General features: G+C 36.1%; 1 protein-coding gene across 1 annotated transcript in view; it reads left to right on the top strand.

Annotated features, from left to right (window-relative positions):
* The window catches only part of LOC150091432 (leucine-rich repeat serine/threonine-protein kinase 1-like), a 595643-nt gene that overhangs the window by 562410 nt on the left and 12145 nt on the right, over positions 1-21088 (top strand). The window contains exons 31-32 of the mRNA XM_090390319.1: positions 1352-1530; positions 19342-19461. Coding sequence (XP_090246445.1) covers positions 1352-1530; positions 19342-19461 — 299 coding nt within the window. The remainder of the gene's footprint in view (positions 1-1351; positions 1531-19341; positions 19462-21088) is intronic.

The raw sequence follows: 21088 nt of genomic DNA, 5'->3' as shown, positions 1-21088 counted from the left end.
TGAACATTAAAATCATCAAGGAAAATTACCTCACTGTTAGGAAAGTTTGACTGGAGAAAGTCAAGTTGCAAAGAGCTCCAAGTGATTAGTGGAGTTGAGAGAATGGTAGAGACAACAGATGAATTTGACGCAATGAGGTAGAGAGATTTTAAGCCAGAGAAGATCAAAGAGAGGAGATTCCAAATTGCCAAGTCTCTGACAGGGAATATCAGAACGTACATATGCACAAGTACCACCTTTGAGGCGAAAGGAATCATACAGCGAATAATTTGGGCATCTGAGATGAGCAGTAGTTGAATCAACCATTAACTGAGATTCTGTTAGAAAAAGTACATGGGGTTTGACAGACTGCAAGTGGAAATGGACATCATTGAGATTAGAGTTGAGACCACGTATATTTGTGAAATGAATTAGGAAGTGCTTGTGTGTGTGTGTGTGTGTGTGTGTGTGTGTGTGTGTGTGTGTGTGTGTGTGTGTGTGTGTGTGTGTGTGTGTGTGTGTGTGTGTGTAAATATTATGAAAGTAGCTACATTTAAAGAAATATTGGAAAAATTATTAGAATGGTAATGAACGTGCTTAATTTGGAAATATGTTTGCTAAAAGAAATTAACAATTTCAAAAAAATTTTTTGAAGTTATATGAAGTACTTTTGTTTAACATTTTTAGTTGTAGTATTATTTTTTTAAACCTACTATAACATTTCATTTGCCGTTTAAAACATTATTCTATTTAGTGTATTGGTGTTAAAATTATAAAGCTTAACAAAAAAAAAAAAAAAAAAGGCTGCAGAATGAAATATGCTTTTGATAAAAATTCTTGATAATAGGTCATATAAAAATAGGCAAATTTTGTTTACAGTCCAGTCATATAGCTTATATAACTTATAAAATGGGTGTTAAAAGTTGTATACCAATACTTGCATTATGTCAAAGTTGCTCTATGTTTCAAAGACAAAGTGGTGTTCTAAACTAATCCTTATGCAGTTGATGATTTGAAAGACAGTACTCAAAAAAAGGTATATTCAGCCTCCACAGAACCTGTGCAAGCTGTAGAATTGGATTATTCAACTTTGACACATCATTTCACAAACTGATATTATATTGAACATGTTTTGTATAGACTGTACCTCCTATATGTTTAATAATTTTAAATAAGTAATTAACAAGGTATTTAGTAAATACATTTTTTAAATTTTTTAAGAAAATAACTCGGCGAATAAGAATTTACTCGGTATACAGATAAACATGGTACTTTATACTATTATTACAAGAAATACAATGATTTCTCTATTATTTACTATATGTTGCTTCCTGTATTGTGCTTATATGATATTTTAATCGATCAATTATAGATATGAGCTATGGTGTGGTCAGAGTCTAGGAGGAATTACAGTCTTTACTTTGCAAGAAGACATTGTAACATCTCAAATAATTATTTACCATAATGGAGATGAAGTAGAAAACATGGATGTAACCCAGTTAGTTGCTGCAAATGATGGCTCACCTTTATTGTGGACATACACCTATCCAGGTTGGTATTTTACTGTAGGACATTAATTTTTATTGGATTGAATACTTAATAAATAGTAGCAATAGCTTAATTTTCTGATATGTATTCAATCAATGATATGGATTGAATACATATCAGAATTAATTTTTTAATTTAAAGTACTCCTTGACTTCTATTAGTTGCGTAATCATTATTTCTACATGCTCACCATATGAGGAATAATGTACATAGAGGCTGTTAATAGACATATCAGTGCTGTGTAATCTATTGTAATTTCCACCTATACAGTGTCATATAGGGTGTTGTAATTAGTATATTCCCTTGTCTGTGTTATAAAAGAACAAACAACACTACCTCTCATTGTTGAAAAGTATTTCAGCTGACTCATTAAGGACTGGTAGAAGGCAGAAGGATAATTGTTTCCACTAGCATCAATAAACATCAATAAATTGTTTCCACTAGCATCAGCCAAAGAAAAAAAAAAAAAACCTTCCCATTTAGCCTATCCATTCCCTCCAATAGCTTGTCTAGCTCTTCAGTGAATTTGTTTAAGCTTTCCACTTCCTCAACAACAGATTAGCATTAGCATTTAGCATTAGTAGAGGCATTTGATGCAAGAAAGCAAGCTTATGCAGCATCAGCCAAAAAAAAAAAAAAAAAACCCACTTCCACTTCACCCCTCTGTTCGTTCAAAATACCTGTCCAGCTGAGCCTTAAACTTATTTAGGCTATCAACCTCCACCACAAGGGATGGAAGTCTGTTCCACCAACCAACCACCCGCTGGCTAAAGGCAAATTTCCGCACGTCTATCCTACATCTGTCTTTCCTCAATTTGAATTTATGCCCTCTCAGGTGATTTTTCTGAGCTAGAGGAAGAATCCCATCAGCATTGAGCATGCTTAAACCATTCAAGGCTTTATACACCTCTATCAGATCACCTCGCTGGTGCCTAGTCTCCAGACACTGTAATTTGCAAAACTTAAGCCTTTCTTCGTAAGAGCACCCCTTTGTTCCATTCACTAATCTTGTTGCCCTTCTCTGTACTCGTTCCAGCAGCTCTACATCCTTCTTGAAATGAGGCCTCCAGACCTGTATACAGTACTCTAGGTGTGGCCTGACCATCGCCTTATACAATGGAATAATCACCTCCTTATCCCTGCTGGAAAAATTCCTGTATATCATTGACAATACTCCATGAGCTACTCTTGCAGCCCTTCTGAACTGCTCAGAGAACTTCATATCTGCCTGCACAACCACCCCCAAGTCCCTTTCATTCTCTACCACTGTCAGTGTAGTACCACAGAGTTGATACGTTGCTCTGGGGTTGCTGTTTCCCATGTGTAGTACTTTACATTTATCAATGTTAAACTTCATTTGCCACCTCTCAGCCCATCTGCTCAACCTTTCCAGATCCTGTTGCAGCAGCATAGTGTCAGTAGTGTCCTTAACAACCCTGCCAACCTTTGTATCGTCTGCAAACTTGGACATTAAGCCCGATATACCATCATCAATATCATTTATAAATACAGAAAACAATAATGGACCCAACACTGAGCCCTGAGGGACTCCACTAATAACATCAGTCCACGATGAGCAGTGTCCATTGATTACCACTCTCTGTCTTCTCCCCCTCAACCACCCCTTTATCCATAGCAGCAATTTGCCTCCAATGTCACACTGCTCCAATTTGTGTAGCAGTCTTCCATGTGCAACAGTATCAAAAGCCTTTCTAAGATCCAAGTATATAATATCAAAGTTATTCCCTGCATCCAGTTCTTTTGTGACTGCATCATAGTATCCAATCAAGTTGGTCAGGCAAGACTTCCCCTTAACAAAACCATGCTGTGTCTGAGCTATAACTGCAGTCTTGTCTAAATGATCCTGCAGTGCTTCTTTAACCAGTGCCTCCATTAATTTTCCTGGAACAGAAGTTAAGCTCACAGGTCTATAATTACTTGTGTCAGCCTTTGATCCTCCTTTGTGAATTGGGGTCACATTTGCACATTTCCAGTCTATGGGTACCTCCCCTGAGTCCAAGGAAGCTCTCATAATTATGGCTAAGGGTTTGCTTACTTCCTTTGCTGCCTCCTTTAATATAACTGGATAGATCCCATCCACCCCGGGTGCCTTTCTTGTGTTTATCTTCAACAGTTTCTCCTCCACTTTACTCCCAGTTATTTCAAGATTCTGTAGCTTACTGCTAGAGTTGAATACACCTCTGGCATTCCCCTCGCTGAATAACTCCTCATGTGTGAATGTCGATGCAAAATATTCATTTAGTTTGTTAGCTACCTGAGCAGGATCATCAACACTTGACCCATCAATATCAAGTGGACCAATCTGATTCACCCCCTTCTAGAGTTTACATAAGTAAAGAACTCTTTGCTGTTTTTCTTTGCATCCCTTGCCAAGGATTTCTCGTAATCTGCCTTCGCCTGCCTAACCTCCTTTGTAACTTGGTTGCATATCAACTTGTATCTATCATAGGCTTCTGTGTCCTGTTAATTTGTATGTATCCCATGCATTTTTCTTCTCTGCCATATGCCTCATTAGTTCATCTGACATCCATTTTGGCCTAAACCTTGAACAATATTTCTTAGTTGGTATGTAAAGCCTAGTAGCTTCCAAGATAAGTTCTTTGAATGCTTCCCATTTTGAATTTGCTGTTGGTAACATCATCAGTTGGTCCCACTGTATAGAATTTAAATACTGTCTCAGTCCATCGTAGTCGCCTTTACGGAAGCAATAACTCTTTCCTTTACCCCTAATGGTAGTTACCTCTTTGAGTAAATCCCACTTCAGCACACTGTGATCACTGCCACCTAGTGGTTCATTTATCTGGAGATTCTTAATGCATGAAGAATCACTGCTGATAATCAAATCAAGAGTATTACTCCCTCTAGTTGCCTCCCGAACATGCTGATGTAGAAAACAATCATCCAATAAATCCACAAAAGTCCTGCTAGTGTGTGAGTAACCAGCCCCCAAATTCCAGTCAATATCTGGGAAATTAAAATCTCCCATTATAAGACACTCTGATTTACTGGCCCACTCTATTTCCCTGTACAGTTCCTTATTATACTCATCAGAGTCATTAGGCCTATAGCACACTCCTACTCTCAATTTTGATCTCCCAATGTTTATGTCACACCAAACTGACTCCACACTGCACTGTCCAGCGATGTCGACTGGCTTCAATTCCTTGGTTTTTATGTGTTTCTTAACTAATAACATAACCCCTCCTCCCTTCCTATCCTGTCTATCCTTTCTGTAGACATTGTACTCCCCAAATTGCAGTTCTGCATCCCTTATATCTGTGTGACACCCCGTCTCTGATATCCCAACAATATCTGCCTTCGATGTTTTGAGCAATACCTCAAATTCATCAAATTTATTTACTAAACTCCTAGCATTGGTGTACACGCAAGTATACCTGCACCTGTTTCTATTCTTAGCTACCCTAACACAACCCATGTGTTTACTTGTACCGCAATGGCTCCCAGCAGTCTCTGAAATACCATGCATCTTGTTTTTCAGGCTTCTGCTCATTCAGATGGAAGTTTGTTCCAGCAATCAACTACCCGCTGCTTAAAGGCAAATTTCCACACATCTGTTCTGCAACTATCCTTCCTCAATTTGAATTTATGCCTCCTTCATGTGTAACCCGAGCAGGAGGAAGAATCCCATCAGCATTGAGCTTGCTTTTCCATTCAAAGCCTTAAACACCTCAATCAAGTCATCTCACAGGTGCCTATTCTCCAGATGCTGCAATTTACAGAATTAAAGACTTACTTGGTAAGAGCCCCCAATTGTTCTCCTCACCAGTGTCATTGCCCTTCTTTGTACCTGTTCCAGCAGTTTTATGTCCTTCCTAAAATTGGGCCTCCAAACTGTATGTAATACAGTTTGGAGGGCTAATTTTAAGATGTGACCTGACCATTATCTTATACAATGGGATAATCACCTCCTTATCCTTGCTAGCAAAATTCCTGTATATCATTGACAAAACTGCATGTGCTGTCCTGGCAGCCTGTCTGCACTGCTCAGAGAACTTCATATATGACTGTACAAATTATCCCAGGTCTTTTTCATTTTCCACTATCTTTAGTGTAATACCGCACAGTTGGCACATTACTCTGGGGTTACTGCTACCCATATGCAATACTTTGCATTTAACAATGTTAAACTTCAGATGCCACCTCTCAGCCTATATTTTCTAGATCCTGTTGCAGCCATGCCAACCTCTACATCATCTACAAACTTGAACATTAAGCCTGATATACGTTCATCAATATCATTGATAAATATAGAAAATAACAACCAACTCAACACTGATCTGTGGGGAATTCCACTAATTAGCATTAGTAGAGGCACTGATGCAAGAAAGCAAGCTTATACAGCATCAAAAAAAAAATGAAAAACTTCCCATTTCACCCATCCATTCACTCCAAAAGTTTGTCCACTTCTTTCTTGAATTTATTTAAGCTATCAACTACCATGACAGATGGAAGTTTGTTCCAGCAGTCAACCACCCGCTGACTAAAGTCAAATTTCCGCACATCTATTTGACAACTGCCGTTCTGCAATTTCAGTTTATGCCCCCTCAGGTTTGTAATCTGAGCAATAATTCCAAATGCTAACCCCTGGGGGGGGGTGGTTTACCAAGTCACCATCAACAAACTCCCCAGAGGCAAAGTTTTAACATCCACTCCGACACCACAGAGTGTGCTCACCACAACTTGGGAGCAATCAATGGAAAATATTCTCGGCGTTATTTTCAAGGACCCAGCTATACCAATCCAACAAGAACAGCACCAATTGTGCCAAGAAAACCAGAATTATGACACATCACAGCAGGAGCCCCCTTTCTCACGGGAGGAGCTCCTGGTAGCCATCGCAGAGATCAAGCCCAAGAAATGTCCAGGCTAAGATCTGATCGAGCCGGAAATTGTAAAAAGGTAGCCGAATATGCACTGAAGCTTCTGCTGGATCTGTTTAACTGCTGTTTGGAAGCAGGAAAATACCCAACTGAATGGAAGACAGCAAATATTAAGTTAATTTTGAAGAACCCAACCAAACAGCCAGAGAATTCAGACTCGTATAGACCCATTGCACTTCTATCAGTGGTGAGTAAACTATACAAAAGATTGCTGCATAAAAGAATTTCCCAGCACTATGGAGCAGCAGGACTACCAGCGGTGAACCAATATGGGTTCAAACCAGGTTCCTCTACGAGATGCATTGAAAAACCTGCTCACTGCAGCGAGAGAATGCAGCAGGAAATACTTCCTCCTGATCTCCATCAACTTCGCTGGGGCATTTGACTCACTCTGGTGGCCGAGTGTCCTCGGTAGGCTGAGGGAGGCCAGGGTGCCAATAAATCTATTCAACACCATAAAAGGTTACCTATCACAGAGAAAGGTCGAGATCAATACCCCGTACAAGAATATAGTAAAACAGATCTACAGAGGCTGTCCGCAGGGGTCTGTGCTGGGCCCATTGCTCTGGAACATTGTCTTCAATGAGTTCTTGAGAATGGACCTGGGAGAAGTCAAATCCCACACTATTGCAGACGACCTCGTTCTTACAGTGGAAGCAAACTCAAGAGCTCAGCTTGAGACCCTGGCCAACCATGCCCTTCGACTGCTTCAAACTTGGGCAGCAAAGAACTTCTCACAATATCACCTGCGAAAACCTCATCCATTCTCCTTAAAGGCTCTCTTGACCTGCGCAGACCACCCCAAATTAAAACTGATGAGAGCGCGATAAAATTGGCACCACAGCTCAAATATTTAGGTATTCTCCTAGACAGCAAACTATCCTTTCAGCCACACCTTAAATACATCAGAACGAAGATCAGGAACTACTCAGCCCTGCTGGCCAGGGTCTCACATAGAGATTGGGGCCTCAACAAGAGAATGCTGGCACTCTATTATAAGACAGTTTTCATCCCAGCAATCTCATATGGTACGATAAGACCACACTAGTAGTGAATAGAAGAATGCTGGATTCTAGCCAGCGATCCATCCTCCGCACCATAACCCGCGCCTGCAGTACAGTGAGTACACCAGCCTTACAAGTAATAGCAGGAACGCTCCCATTAGACCTAGAAATCGTTAGAACTGGAATGCTCTATTACCTTTCCAAAGGAGTCCCAGTTACCTTCCTGAATTTTACAACTGATCTCACTAATAATAGGAAGGCAGAAAAAGTACGCATACAGAACCACCTGCTACAGGAGTGGCAAAACAGATGGGCTGGTACCACCAAAGGAGAGATCACCCGCAAGTTTTTTCCACACACAAATAGAGTATACCCGAAATCACCATCATGGTTCTTTCCAGGACTTCATGTAACATACTTAATAACAGGGCATTGCCCCTTCAATGCAAAGCTCGCTGGCTTCAGACTCACAGACAACCCACATTGCACTTGTGGAGAAATAGAAGACTGGAACCATCTTATGTTTGACTGTCCCATATAAGAAGACCTAAGATGTATTCTAATTGCAAAAGTGAGATATCTTCCAAGAGGACAAGAATTTCTCCTCCTTGAAACCGAAGAGGATTATAAAGCATTGTCACGATTCGCCCAGGATCTCTTCGCTAGAAGAAGGGTGCAAATTGCCATACACTGAGGAAAAGGGGAAATGCCACTCAACCATGACAACGCAAAGACAAAACTTATCACCAACCAGCATTTCTCCTCTTTAAATGAAAGAAGATTAAAACCGAAAAACTTGATGATAGACTTGATGCAAGCACAACCTCAACAACCTGAACTGCAAATACAGGACTTGTCCCAGGAATGACCTACAACCCTAGAAGTTGACATCTCTTTAGAAGAAGTAGAACTCAAATAGAAGACCTACGATGGACTTGACCTCATTGCAGCTCTGCTGCCAACGCCACTGGCTATACCTGTGCTCTCTTGCACGGTACTTTCTTTCCACTTCCCTGGGAAGGGAAGGAGATGGTTTCACTGTCTCTTCCCCTCCTGGTGGGACATGGGCCTGCCCCACTGATAGAGGAGGTGATCCCTTACTTCCTATTTCCTCCCCCTACCCTTCAGTCTCTTCCCTACTCTGTTTACTTTCACAGCGTAACCCCACAGTCTAAATTTAAATCTTTGACCTGGGGTCACCTTCCCTATTGGCTCGATATTTCTGGCTTTCCCCCCTGTCTTCAATCTCCCCCTACTCTGCCTAAACACTAGCGAATGCCCCATACGATGTCAAAATTTAAAAAAAAAAATTGTCAAAATTCCAAATGCATACAAAAACCCCTTTCGGCCTACCTTTCAGCAACTTTTTTTTTTTTTTTTATGAAACCCCAAACACGAAAGGTATCAAAACCTATAGTACTTAGTTCCGTGCATGAGTTGAAGGAGAAGTATGGGGGGGGGGGGGATGCCGGAAACTTTGCTCTAGAGACTAAACATGGGTTTCACCACTTCAAGCCTCCAATAAGCAAAGTGGTGGTATTTCACCGGTTGATGGAAGTCATCTACCAACTACTTCCCAATACTATTAAATTATTTTATTTATTTTTATTTTATTTTATTTTTTTTATTTATTTATTTATTTTTTTTTAGGTCCTTGCCACTGAAATCTCAGGAAATTAGGTGGCAGGACCTGCCAGAGTGAAAACTTAAAATCACTGGGTACCTGGTCTGCCTCCATGAGGCATAGTGTGGACAACGTTGGGCCCAGCAGTGGTCTAGCGGCTAAATGGCCAGAAGAACAACGAAACACAACACTACACTTACAAAATCCATACACTTTTAAATCTCTGGCCTTCCCAGTGAACTGGTACACCTACAATGAAAGCAACGCGGAGATGGAGGAAACCCCTGGTGCCGTTAGACACGAACACACTATACACTAAACCCATCAGCATTGAGCTTGCTCAATCCATTCAAAGCCTTATACACCTCAATCAGATCACGTCGTCTCCAGATGCTTCACTTATTAAAATTTCACTGATTACAATAAAGATATATAAACAAAATTGGAAAAATATCTTTGTTGGCATAAAAAGCTGAGTAGCTTCTATGGTTGCTTCCCTGAATGTGTTCCATTTAGAATTTCCTTTTGGTTCCACAGAAATTAATTTAAAAACTATCTAAGACATCATAGTCAACCTTTATGAAAGCAAAATCCCTCTTTACCCTGCAGTAGTTGTCTTTTAGTAGATCCCACATTCAGAGCCGGCCCGAGGGGAGTGCGAGCGCACAAGAACCCGCATTTCTGAAGGCCCCGCGCCGCTGACTGATTTTGCAAAATAAAAATGGTTTCATTTTTTTGTTTTGTTTTAATACTGTCGCAAAATCTAGTGACATCGCCATAAAATAAAATGGCCATATTTTTAATATACATAAGAAATAAAATGTCAATAATCATGCTATTAACATTATCTGAAAGCCCGCCAAGAATTCTCCAAAGAACACGGAAAAATATATTTTCTTTCAAATATATTTAAAATATCTCTCCTTACAAATCGTTCAGATGTACGATTATATGTTGCCAGCGTTTGCATAGTTATCGTACTCTAAAGGCTATATATACCACCGACTGGGCTATTCATTTTAAGCCTCTTTAGTAGGCTACTCATTAACTACGCTTCTTTAGTAGGCCATTTACTCATTTGATCCTAATCTAGGCTACCGCAATATTATTGAGTCTCTTAGAGACCTTATACACAATTAGGCTGATCGAAGCCTACAAATAAAAATAATAATTATATAATCATTTATTGGAGTTTCATTTGAAATTATTGAATAAATATTCCCCACAAATATATATATATATATATATATATATATATGACAGCTGATCGTACATCGTATGCTTTTATCGCGATTCGCGAGGTGTGAAAATAAATAACATATTCGTCTCTATTTCGCAATATGACTAGTAGAGACAGAGCTGCAGGAAGAAAGTATATGTGTGGCTCTGATAAATTGAAGGAAAAAAGAAAGAGAGAAGAACTTACAGAAAAACGGAGTATCTCCCTTGCAAAATTTTTAAAAACCGAAAATGTGCAACAAACTGAAGAAACGCATAATTCGCAGTTACTGGAAGATCAAAGTCGCGGAAATGAAGTTACGCCGTGCGACATCCACGAAAACAATCCTGATCATCATAAAGCCAGCTCTCGTCCTAATGAAGAGGAAAGCGATTATAAGAAAACTGTAGAACGGGAAGATAATCATGAAGCAGAGGGAAACGTACAGACGGAGGATTTTTTGTCAGTGTCGAACAAAGAACAAGATGAATTATTCTGAGGACTGCAGCTTCAAGAGAATCAACAAAGCGACGAAGACGAAAATGTCGCTATCAATGATCCTGGTACTTGGCCCGAAATTATAACTGATAAATTTAGAATGGCTATCGTACAAAATGGCGTGACACAAGTAAAAAACTACGATTTTCCAAAAGATAAAAATAACAGAAGTTTTTCTGAAAATTATTATTTAAGAAAATTAACGAATGGGGAACGTCAAGAACGAAGGTGGTTACTCTACTCAAAAGTACAAAGCTGCCACATTGTGTTATGCATGTAAGTTATTCTCTTCAAATACCATTTCTCTGTGTTTAACTGGACTTAACGATTGGGTACATTTAAGTTCGCGATTACAAAGTCATGAAAGATCAGAATATCATTTACAAGCTATGTACAAATTGTTACAACTTGAAAAGAATTTGAAACTTGGAAACACTATTGACAAAGAACATGAAAAAATAATTAAAAACGAAATACAGCATTTAAAATGTTTTTTTGAACGAATAGTGGCTGCAATTTTATATTTATTAGAGCATAATTTGGCGTTCAGGGGCAGTAGCGATGCTTTATATAAACCGCGCAATGGTAATTTCTTAGGTCTCGTAGAATTACTCGCAAGATTTGACCCAATTATGAAACAACATTTGGATCGGTGCTTAGAATTAGCATCGTGTTCCTATTTATCTCATAGAATACAAGATGAACTGATTTCTGCTTTGGCTAAAAAAGTTAGAAAGGAAATAATAAATACAGTTCAGAAAGCTATGTATTTCACAATTTTATTAGATTGCACCCCAGATGTAAGCCATCAAGAACAACTATCTGTTATTTTAAGATATGTTAATGTAGATAACTCTGAAAGTGATGTGAGTATACAAGAACGATTTATTTGTTTTGAAACAGTAAAAGACCCGACAGGAAAAGGGTTATCAGACAAAATTGAAAACATATTAGAAAAGGAGGAATTAGATTTAGGGAACTGTCGAGGACAGGGGTACGATAACGGAGCTCATATGAGAGGTTTTTATCCTGCAAAAGAATTCCAAAGCACAGTATATGCCCTGCGGAAGTGATAATTTGAATTTAGTTCTTGGAGACATTTCAAAATCATCTTCTCTTGCAAATTCATTTTTTGGGACTTTACAAAACATATATAATGTTTTTGCAAGTTCTGTGATACGCTGGGATATATTAAAAGAGCGTGTCAAACATCTTACTCCCAAACCACTGTCAGAAACAAGGTGGGAATGTCGCCTCGAAAGTATGAAAACTATGAGCTACCAAGTACCACAATTTTCTCTAGCTTTGAAATACCTTTATGAACATATCACTGACATGAAAACGAAATCCGATCAATCGAAAATAAACTTCATTTGAATTTTTATTAAGTTTGGTCATTTGGTATGACATACTGAATAGAGTAAATATTGTGAGCAAGATATTTCAAAATTCAAATATAGATATCGGTACTACAAATTCACATTTAAAAGGCCTTTTAAATTTTTTTGAACAGTATCGTGAATCGGGATTCAAATCTTCTTTAATAACTGCAAAGGAAATAGCTGAAGAATTACAAGTGACATCTGAATTTAAGAATCAAAGAACTGGACGAAAAACAAAGCAATTTTGTTATGAAGGAACTGATCAGCCTATTTCATCAGGCGAAGAATATTTCAAAATTCAAATATTTTCTAGTCATAATTGATAGTGCGATTATTTCTTTTAAGAAAATATTCGAAATTTATCACGAACATGAGACATCATATGGTTTTTTATATAATTCGAATAATATTCAAAAACTGACTGAAAATGATCTTCTTAAATGTTGCAAAGATTTAATAGCTACCTTGCAAGATGATATTGATTGCATTGATTTATTTAATGAAATCAAAATTTGTCGTCGAGTTTTGCCTTCCAGGATCACAATATTACAAATATTACAATATTTACTGAAAAATAATTCATTTGAATTGTATCCAAATTTTGTTACTGTTCTGAAAATTATATTAACCTTACCAATTACCATCGCATCTGCAGAAAGAGCTTTCTCAAGATTGAAAATAATAAAAAATTACTTGAGATCTAGCATTAGTCAAGAACGATTTACCTCCTTAGCCATTTTATCTATCGAATCCGAAATAGCCAAAAAACTAAATTATGAGGATATTATCAACGAATTTGCTATAAAACGTAAGAAAATGAAACAAAAATCACATATTGTGACCTTATTCGATTAAGTCGCAATACCAAATTGTATTTTATAAGTATATGAAGCAATTATTTTTCTTATTTCATTTATTAAAGATTTTTTTGTGATTGAAATGTTAATTTTATTAAAATAATTTAATTATTTATCATTTTCATGTAATCCTTAACTAAACCAATTTGTGCAATGTAATAAATATCAAAATGCAATAAATTATTTTGTTGTACGAAATTTGTATCAAGGCCCCGCAAGTCAACTTTGCACCAGGCCCTGCTTTTGTTCAGGCCGGCTCTGCCCACATTAATATACTATGATCACCACCACATAGTGGTTCCTTTGTAAATTCATAATGCCTGAAGAATAACTGCTGTTAATAAGATCAGAAGTATTGCTTTCTCTTGTTACCTCTGCTGTTGAAAGCAGTCATCCAGAAAATGTCACAAATTTACTTAATGTCCATCATTCATTTCTTTTACTCATATCTAGGTCAAAGACCACAGAACATTACCTATATTGGCATGATGTTCTAAGGGCAGCAACATTTCAAATGAGCAGGAAGCTATAGCTAGGAAAAAAAGCATAAATAACTAAGTGGTTATTTATGCTTTTTAAAAAGGGGTGTGTGTCAGGGTAGTAAAATATATAACTAGTAGTGAAAGAGATGTAAGGGTAATTGTCTAACATGTTCTCTCTGCAGTACAAACAAGTTGGTAGAATGGCTTGTGGAGTTCTGTCAGTGATATACACAACAAAAATGTGATTTTTCCATCATATGATTGGCAATGGTTAGGTTACATTTGGAATACTGCATATAGGTTTGTAAACCTCATTTTAAAAAGGACATAGGTCTGTTAGATAGAATGCAGAGATGAGCAACAAGATTAGTTGGGGGCACAGAAGAATATTTTTACCAAGAATATCCTTCTTGGTAAGAATAATTCAAGACTGGAGTTCTGTAAATTGCATTCTCTGGAAACTAGGTCTCATTGTAGTGTATACGATTTTAAAAGGGCTAAGTAAACTGAATGCAGATAGCATCTTTGCTCTGTCTGGGATGAAACACACAAAGGGGTGTAAATTTAAATTAGAAAAGTATGGCTGCAGAATAGTTGTGCAGAAATTTGCATTCAACCAAAGAGTAATTAGTTGTTGGAATATACTTCCACCTGGTGTGGAAGTGAGTAGTTTGGAAAAATTATTGGAAGCAATGGGCAAATGAAATGTGTGTTTTTTTTTTTGGCTGTAATTTTTCTTTATATACAGTAACATAATTACTAAAGAACATTACATAGGATTTTGAAGTTTTCTAAAAAAAAACTGAAGGAGACACTTTACCGATGTTAAATAAATTTTTAGTGTATTGATAGCTACTTGCAAGATACATGAAAACCTTACACTTCAACGACTAAAACTTTTATGCTGTTTCAAGCTCTCTATAAGATTCTTTTCTGGGCTAATGAAAGGCTGAATATTCTTTGAGCAGTGCTCCAGATGTATTATGTAGAACAAGTTCCAAATGAAAATGGATATTGATTCATGTACCTACCTAATAGTTCATTGGCCTGAAGAAGAGTCCCACAGAGTGCTCAAAGTGCAGGGATTTATGTAGCTTTCATGTAAGCAAAAAGTTTATTTAATGTTTGTTAAATAAACCCACAGTATTTTAGAAAAAAATTCTTATATTTTTCATAACTTAAAACATTCAGACATTAGGGTGTATCTTAACAGAGCCATTTAACATATTTAACGCACTTTTCATAGCATTCCATGAAAACAGATGTAGTTTTCAAGATGGGGGAACTAATTGAATAGTTGACTACTTTAAGGATATATTTTTTTATAACTCAGTAAAGGATTTCATGCTTTAAAGAAAGTGGGTGATGCATTCTACCATGGGTAAATTTTGTTAAAGTATACATCACATCATACAGGTAATTTAATTCAGAAATACTTAAATATATATTTCTCCACTTTTAAAAGTATTTATGAGTCTGTCAAGAATAGCAGATGGTAAGCTGTTGATATATTGTAACATCTCGTTAATACAAACTCTAATTTAAAAAAAAGTGCTAATTTATATGAAGCACATACCATTCCCTTGTGAAAGGATGGGCTTTTCTATGTAAATATATTAATTTATTACTTTTTTTTTCTTGGTTAGTTGTTGGCGCATCGGCTTCTGTGGCCGTAATGCACCTCCCAAGGTTTTTGCACTACTCTGATCTAAGCCCGAGGTGGGATTCGAACCCGCGACCTTTGGGTTGCCAGGCAGGCACTTTACCCACCCGGCTAGCCCAGTTGGCTCATTTATTAAAAAATTCAATTAATATGTATTACAAAGTTCATTTTCACTCTGTGAAAAATAAATATTGTTATTTTGTATGTTTAATACAAATCCTGACAGTTGTCTGATTATTTCCCCTATTATTGCCTCTGGCCACTCGGTTCCCTGCTTCATAAAGGATGGCACTGATTGTTAGAAATTACTTTTTTGTAAACAGAACCAGTTTATGGTATCTACAATGTAAGTTCACTCTGAAAAACATCTTTGTGAAGGATGAGCTGTTAAATCAACAAAAGAATAAAAACAATTTTTTCTAAGTTGTTTACATACACTCCCTCACTCTCCACAGGATTAAGGGCAGTTGCAATTGTTACATCAGTTCAAAGAGTCTTTAGTAATCTATTTTTTGTGCTATTTTATCTGAGCTGATGTCTTTTTCGGAACTTGTATCTTTAAATTAATTTAAAGTTTGTTTATATTAAATCTGATCTAGAAGTGTTATGGCGACAAAACGTAAGCAGACGGAATTAAACCTGGAAATTATACAAGAGGCTGATTGGACGGATCAAAGTAAAATGGATGTTGAAAAGGAATACAGCATCCCTTTACTTATTTTATCTACAATACTGAAAGAACTTTAAGTGTGTGACATTGGAGCAGCAATAAAAAACAGAAAACGAATTTGTGGTGCAAAACACAAGAAGCTTGAAACAAAACTTTTCAAGTGGTACCAACAAATGCTTGCATCTAGTTTGCCAATATCAGATCCGATTTTGCAAAAAGAAAAAGGCAAATTATCCAACTCAGCAACATGGAATTAGCAACTTCAAATGCAGCAATGACAGGCTCCAAAGATTTAAAAATGGGAATAACTTGGTTTCACTAAATGTTTGCGACACATCTAGATTAGGTGACAGAGAAAGGCTACGGACCGGTTGTGTTCTGTACGGCCCATTCCTGAAAAATATGAGGCAAAAGATATTTTTAATCTTGACGAGACAGATTTATTTTATAATTTGCTGCCAAGCAAAACATTTTCTATTTGAGGAGAGTCTTGTCATGGTGGAAAATTAAGTAAACAAAGGCTCACTGTTCTGTTATGCTGCAATTTATATGGCAGTACAAAACTGACCACTTGTGATTGGTAAATTTTCCAAGCCAAGATGTTTTAAAGAAGTTAACCAACTTCCCTGTGATTACGAGGCCAATAGAAGTGCTTTTTAGTGTATTGATAGCTACTTGCAAGATACATGAAAACCTTACACTTCAACGACTAAAACTTTTATGCTGTTTCAAGCTCTCTATAAGATTCTTTTCTGGGTCCAAAAGCTAACAGTCCGAATTTTTCAGTCTTGGTTATCAAAAGTAGACAGAAGAATGGTTTCGGAAAAAAGGGAACATTTTGATTATTCTACATCATTGTACAAGCACATTCTGCCAAGATACTTAAGTTGAAAATATACAGCTGTTGTTTTTACCTTCCAGTACCACCAGTTCTTTGCAGTCACTGGACCGAGACATTATTTATAACCTCAAGAGAGCATATAGAACCCACCTGATACGGTACTTGATCTGCAACATAGAAGGAGGGAACAATTTGCAGCCAAATCAGAATGTCTTGGATACTATGCATAATCTTGTTATTGCTTCGAACAGTACTGCATCAAGTGTAATAATCAACTGATTTAGAAAGAGTGGCTTTGGAGAGAATATTGAAAAACAGTCCAGCAGACGAATTTGATAGCAACATTAGAGAATGGAGGATTTGAAGGAACATGGATTTTGTTGGCAAATTTGAAGAGTTTGTGAAGGTATATGATGAAGTTGCTGAGCACCAAGCAAAATAATGGTGTTTTTGTTACCAGCAAAAGTGAAGAACCACACACACTGCCATCTAAAAAAGATGCCCAAAATGCATTGAGCATAATAGAGAATGTGTTGGCCTGCAGTAATGATAAAGAAAGAACTACTGCATTTGACGTCTGTACTGTAGTTAAAAATGCATATTGGACAAAAACTGTGCAAACATTGGATTCTTTCTTTAAATTAGATTAATTTATTAAAAAGTTAATGGTTTGTATGTCTCCTTTTATATTAAGATTGTAATTCTTTTTACTGTGATACTAAAATGTTGTATACAGGTAGTTCCCGACTTTACAAGTTAATTTGTTCCTAGCTCGTAAAGCGGGAATTTATTTCCCATAGACATAATGTTAAACAGGGGTTACGTTCTCAACAATGGGGTCAACAGGGGTTAACTAATTAGTTTATGTTTAAACAATGATTGATTTATCCAAAGAAATGAAAACATAGCCTGTAAAATCAAGCAAATTATAATAATAGAGAAATTATTTATGACTTACAAATGTTAAAGAATGTTTATCCTTCATCATTATCGACTAAGTGCACGCGCATTGATCACTTACTGTTGGCTCTGCACTCATTGGTTTATTGCACAATGAGTTGTCTTCTTCAAAAATGCTTTAAGAGGCATTTGTTTCCAAAATAATCTTCTCTTTTCTTTATAAACTTCATGATAGCATGCATAAGCATTTTTAACAGCACACACAAATTGCAACTAACACTATATACGCAAGTGAGATTGCAACTAACATGATTCGAGTGGAGTTACAAGTTTTCGAAGCTTAAAAAATAGGAATGAAAAGAAGATTCTGAAAATTTATGTTTTTTATATGATTGAAAATTTCAATGAAGGAGAAACACATTTCACATAACATAAAAACCCACACAATTCCAGCTATCTGTATTTTCACAAATGCAATAACATTGGTTTTACTACCTATTTATAATTGATTGCACTAACAGAAAAGCCCAAAAACCGGAAAGTGCAAATTGGTTTTATGGTCATGACCTGCAGAAATTTGCTTTAGAAAAATATTACAAAGGCATTCAAATTTGATTCTTATAACAGAACATATGATAACAATGAAAGTGTAATGCATTTTAATCATTTGAATTGGTAACTAATACAATTTACATTATAAAAATGACCTTTTAGAGATATAAATAGCATAGTTATACAGCAAAAAATTTCAACTTCTGAGGTCTTGAAATGAATAACTAAAAAACAATGTGTTATTGGGTTCGCATTACGATATTTTCATGATACGATGCTGTATCTGGAATGCTGTTTGTTTGTTTGTTATTTGGTTTTTAGGAGCATTAGCAACTAAGGCCATATTGCTCTGGGGGGGGATATGCAGTGGTCATTCCCTGACCTTTCCACATCCTCCATATTTGGTGGTCACGGGCTTGAACCCTGGTCTAATCAAGAAGCGTGTGCTACGCACTGCTGCTCCTGCCCACCTGGCTATGAAGGTGCCGTCTCTGGAAGGGATTAATATCATAAGGCGGGGTACACTGTATTGTATAGCTACGCGCATGGTTTGATTTTCATTTCCGTTAATTGCTTTTCTCATAGTTTATCTTAAAAGTAAAATAAAATATTTAAATACTGTATTCTTAGACAAGGCCTTTATTTTTATTATTTTATTTTATTCATTTATTTTTGATATTATTATTCTTAGATATATAGTATGTAGCAAAAAAAAAAAGGTAAAATTTTGACAATTTGGGGGCACCTTATTATTATAAAATGTGAAAATTTAGGTCCCTTGAACTTTGTCAAAATTATCTTCAAGACAGGACTTTACTATTTTTCAGATGCTTTTATTTTACTGGAATAATATAAAATACAGCCCCATAAATTGCATTTTTATCAAGTAAATATTATTTCACTTCAGAAGAAAGCAACTACAAACAAAAAAAAAATTACATCTTGAAAATAGTTTTTTAAAAAAGTGAATCTTAAGGGGTTTTTTTTTTTTTGTAATTTTCATTACATGTTGATAAATTTCTTAACAGAAATTTTCTAATTGTTTAATGTTTTCAAAAGTTTTAATTCTTATGTATTTCAACTTTATATAGGAAATTATCGCTTTTTTGTGAGCAAATAAAATGTCCACCTTAATTTGTATTGAATCTTATATTAACTTCAATTTTAAGAGAAAAAAATAACTTAATTTGATATACTTAGGTTGTGTAGTTTATCTGTGGGATACTGTAGATCATTCAGTTCATCATAAACTGGATTGCTCAAAGTTGGTGCCTTGTTCTGAGACAATGCGTTCCATTAATATCGAAGACCAGTTTGGCTGTAAGTTTCTATTTTTTTACATATTTTAAAAATGTTATTTTTTTATGAAATATATTCTTGTTTATACTCCAGCACAACCACCAGGTCAGTGGAGTTTACACTAAATCAAAAGTATATTGCTGCTTTCGGATAGATTTTATACATTTAACAAGATTCTGTATTGAAATGTAATCATCAAACCCATATGTGTGTATTGTCTGCATTTTTTTAATTGTAAACCTAAAAAACTGGACTGACATATAAAATGACCCATTCTCCTCTTCATTATCCATGTTAAGATGCCATTATTACTGAAATCCAGACACATTTTGCTTGCACATTTTTCCTTAAATTGTATCTAAAAATATTTGCATAAATTTATACAAAGATAATGGTTGAGAGAAAAATCATTACTTGTATTGTAGGATTAAGTTCATCTCTATTAATATTATATAAAGTTAATAGGTGCAATATGTGAATGCATGCAAAGGGACAATAAAAAGTTAAGTAAGATTTCAGATATATTTATCATCGAAAATTTTTGTCACTATACCGTACCTAATGAAAAGTTAATATTCAAAGAAAGAGAGAGATTGCTTCTCATGAGCAACATGTATATGAATGTGGATTTTTGCTCATGTATTGCCAATTTTATTATCCTCATGAGAGGATAATAAAATCATGGCTTCTGTCAAAAAAGTGACATTACCAAGTGTTCTCCAAGGATTTTGGGGAAGCTAAGGATCAGACATGCTGCTTTGTCTTAGAAAAAAATTACCCAGTTTATGTTTTTTTTTTTTTTTTTTTTTTTCATTTTGATCAATTTCTGAGGGTGGTGGAATCATGGTAGTTGCCATGCCTCCAGGTAACTTTGCATTAAAGTTCCTAGATTGATTGCATGACTACTTAATATCATATTACAGATACCACACATGGAAGAATATTCTTTATCCCATTTTTATTATGGATTTAAAAGTTCTGTATTAAAGAACCATTAGCAGATAATGATCATACTTTTTTTAATGTGGGATATATCCAAAGAGATAACTGTTTATAAAGGGTGAAATGGAAGAGTTTCAACTTTTATAAGGGGAAATTATTATTAGTAGTAGTAATGATGGTGGTAAATGATGAAAGAAAGCAAGCTTACACAGCATCAGCCACAAAAAAAATAAAATTAAACTAAATTTAAAAAAAGCCAACACCTCCCATTTCACCTGTCCATCTCCCCTAAAACTTTATCTGGTTATTCCTTGAATTTATTGAAATAACTCACCTCTACAAAATTAGATAGAAATTTCATTCCTACAAGCAACCATCCTCTGGCTAAGACAAATTTCCAATCATTTGACAAATTTCCAATCATTTGACCATTTAATCCTTCGTCAGTTTGAATTTATGCTCTTTCATGTGTGTAGTCTAAGCAAGAGCAAGGATTCCATCAGCATTGAGCTTATTCAATCCATGCAAGGCCTTAAATACCTCAGTCATATCTCTTTGCAGGTGCCTGGCCTCCTGATGTTGCAGTTTACAAAACTGGAGCCTTTCATAGTAAGAGCACCCTTCTGTACTCATAAATATTATTGCTTCTCTCTGTACCAATTACAATGGATCCATGTCCTTCCTAAAATGAGCTCCCAGTATTGTG

This window comes from Mastigoproctus giganteus, chromosome 1, assembly GCF_048544385.1.
Source record: "Mastigoproctus giganteus isolate SK-2022 chromosome 1, ASM4854438v1, whole genome shotgun sequence".
Lineage (NCBI taxonomy): Eukaryota > Metazoa > Arthropoda > Arachnida > Uropygi > Thelyphonidae > Mastigoproctus > Mastigoproctus giganteus.
Note: the sequence above shows the minus strand (reverse complement) of the source record. Positions and strands in the feature narration are given on the sequence as shown.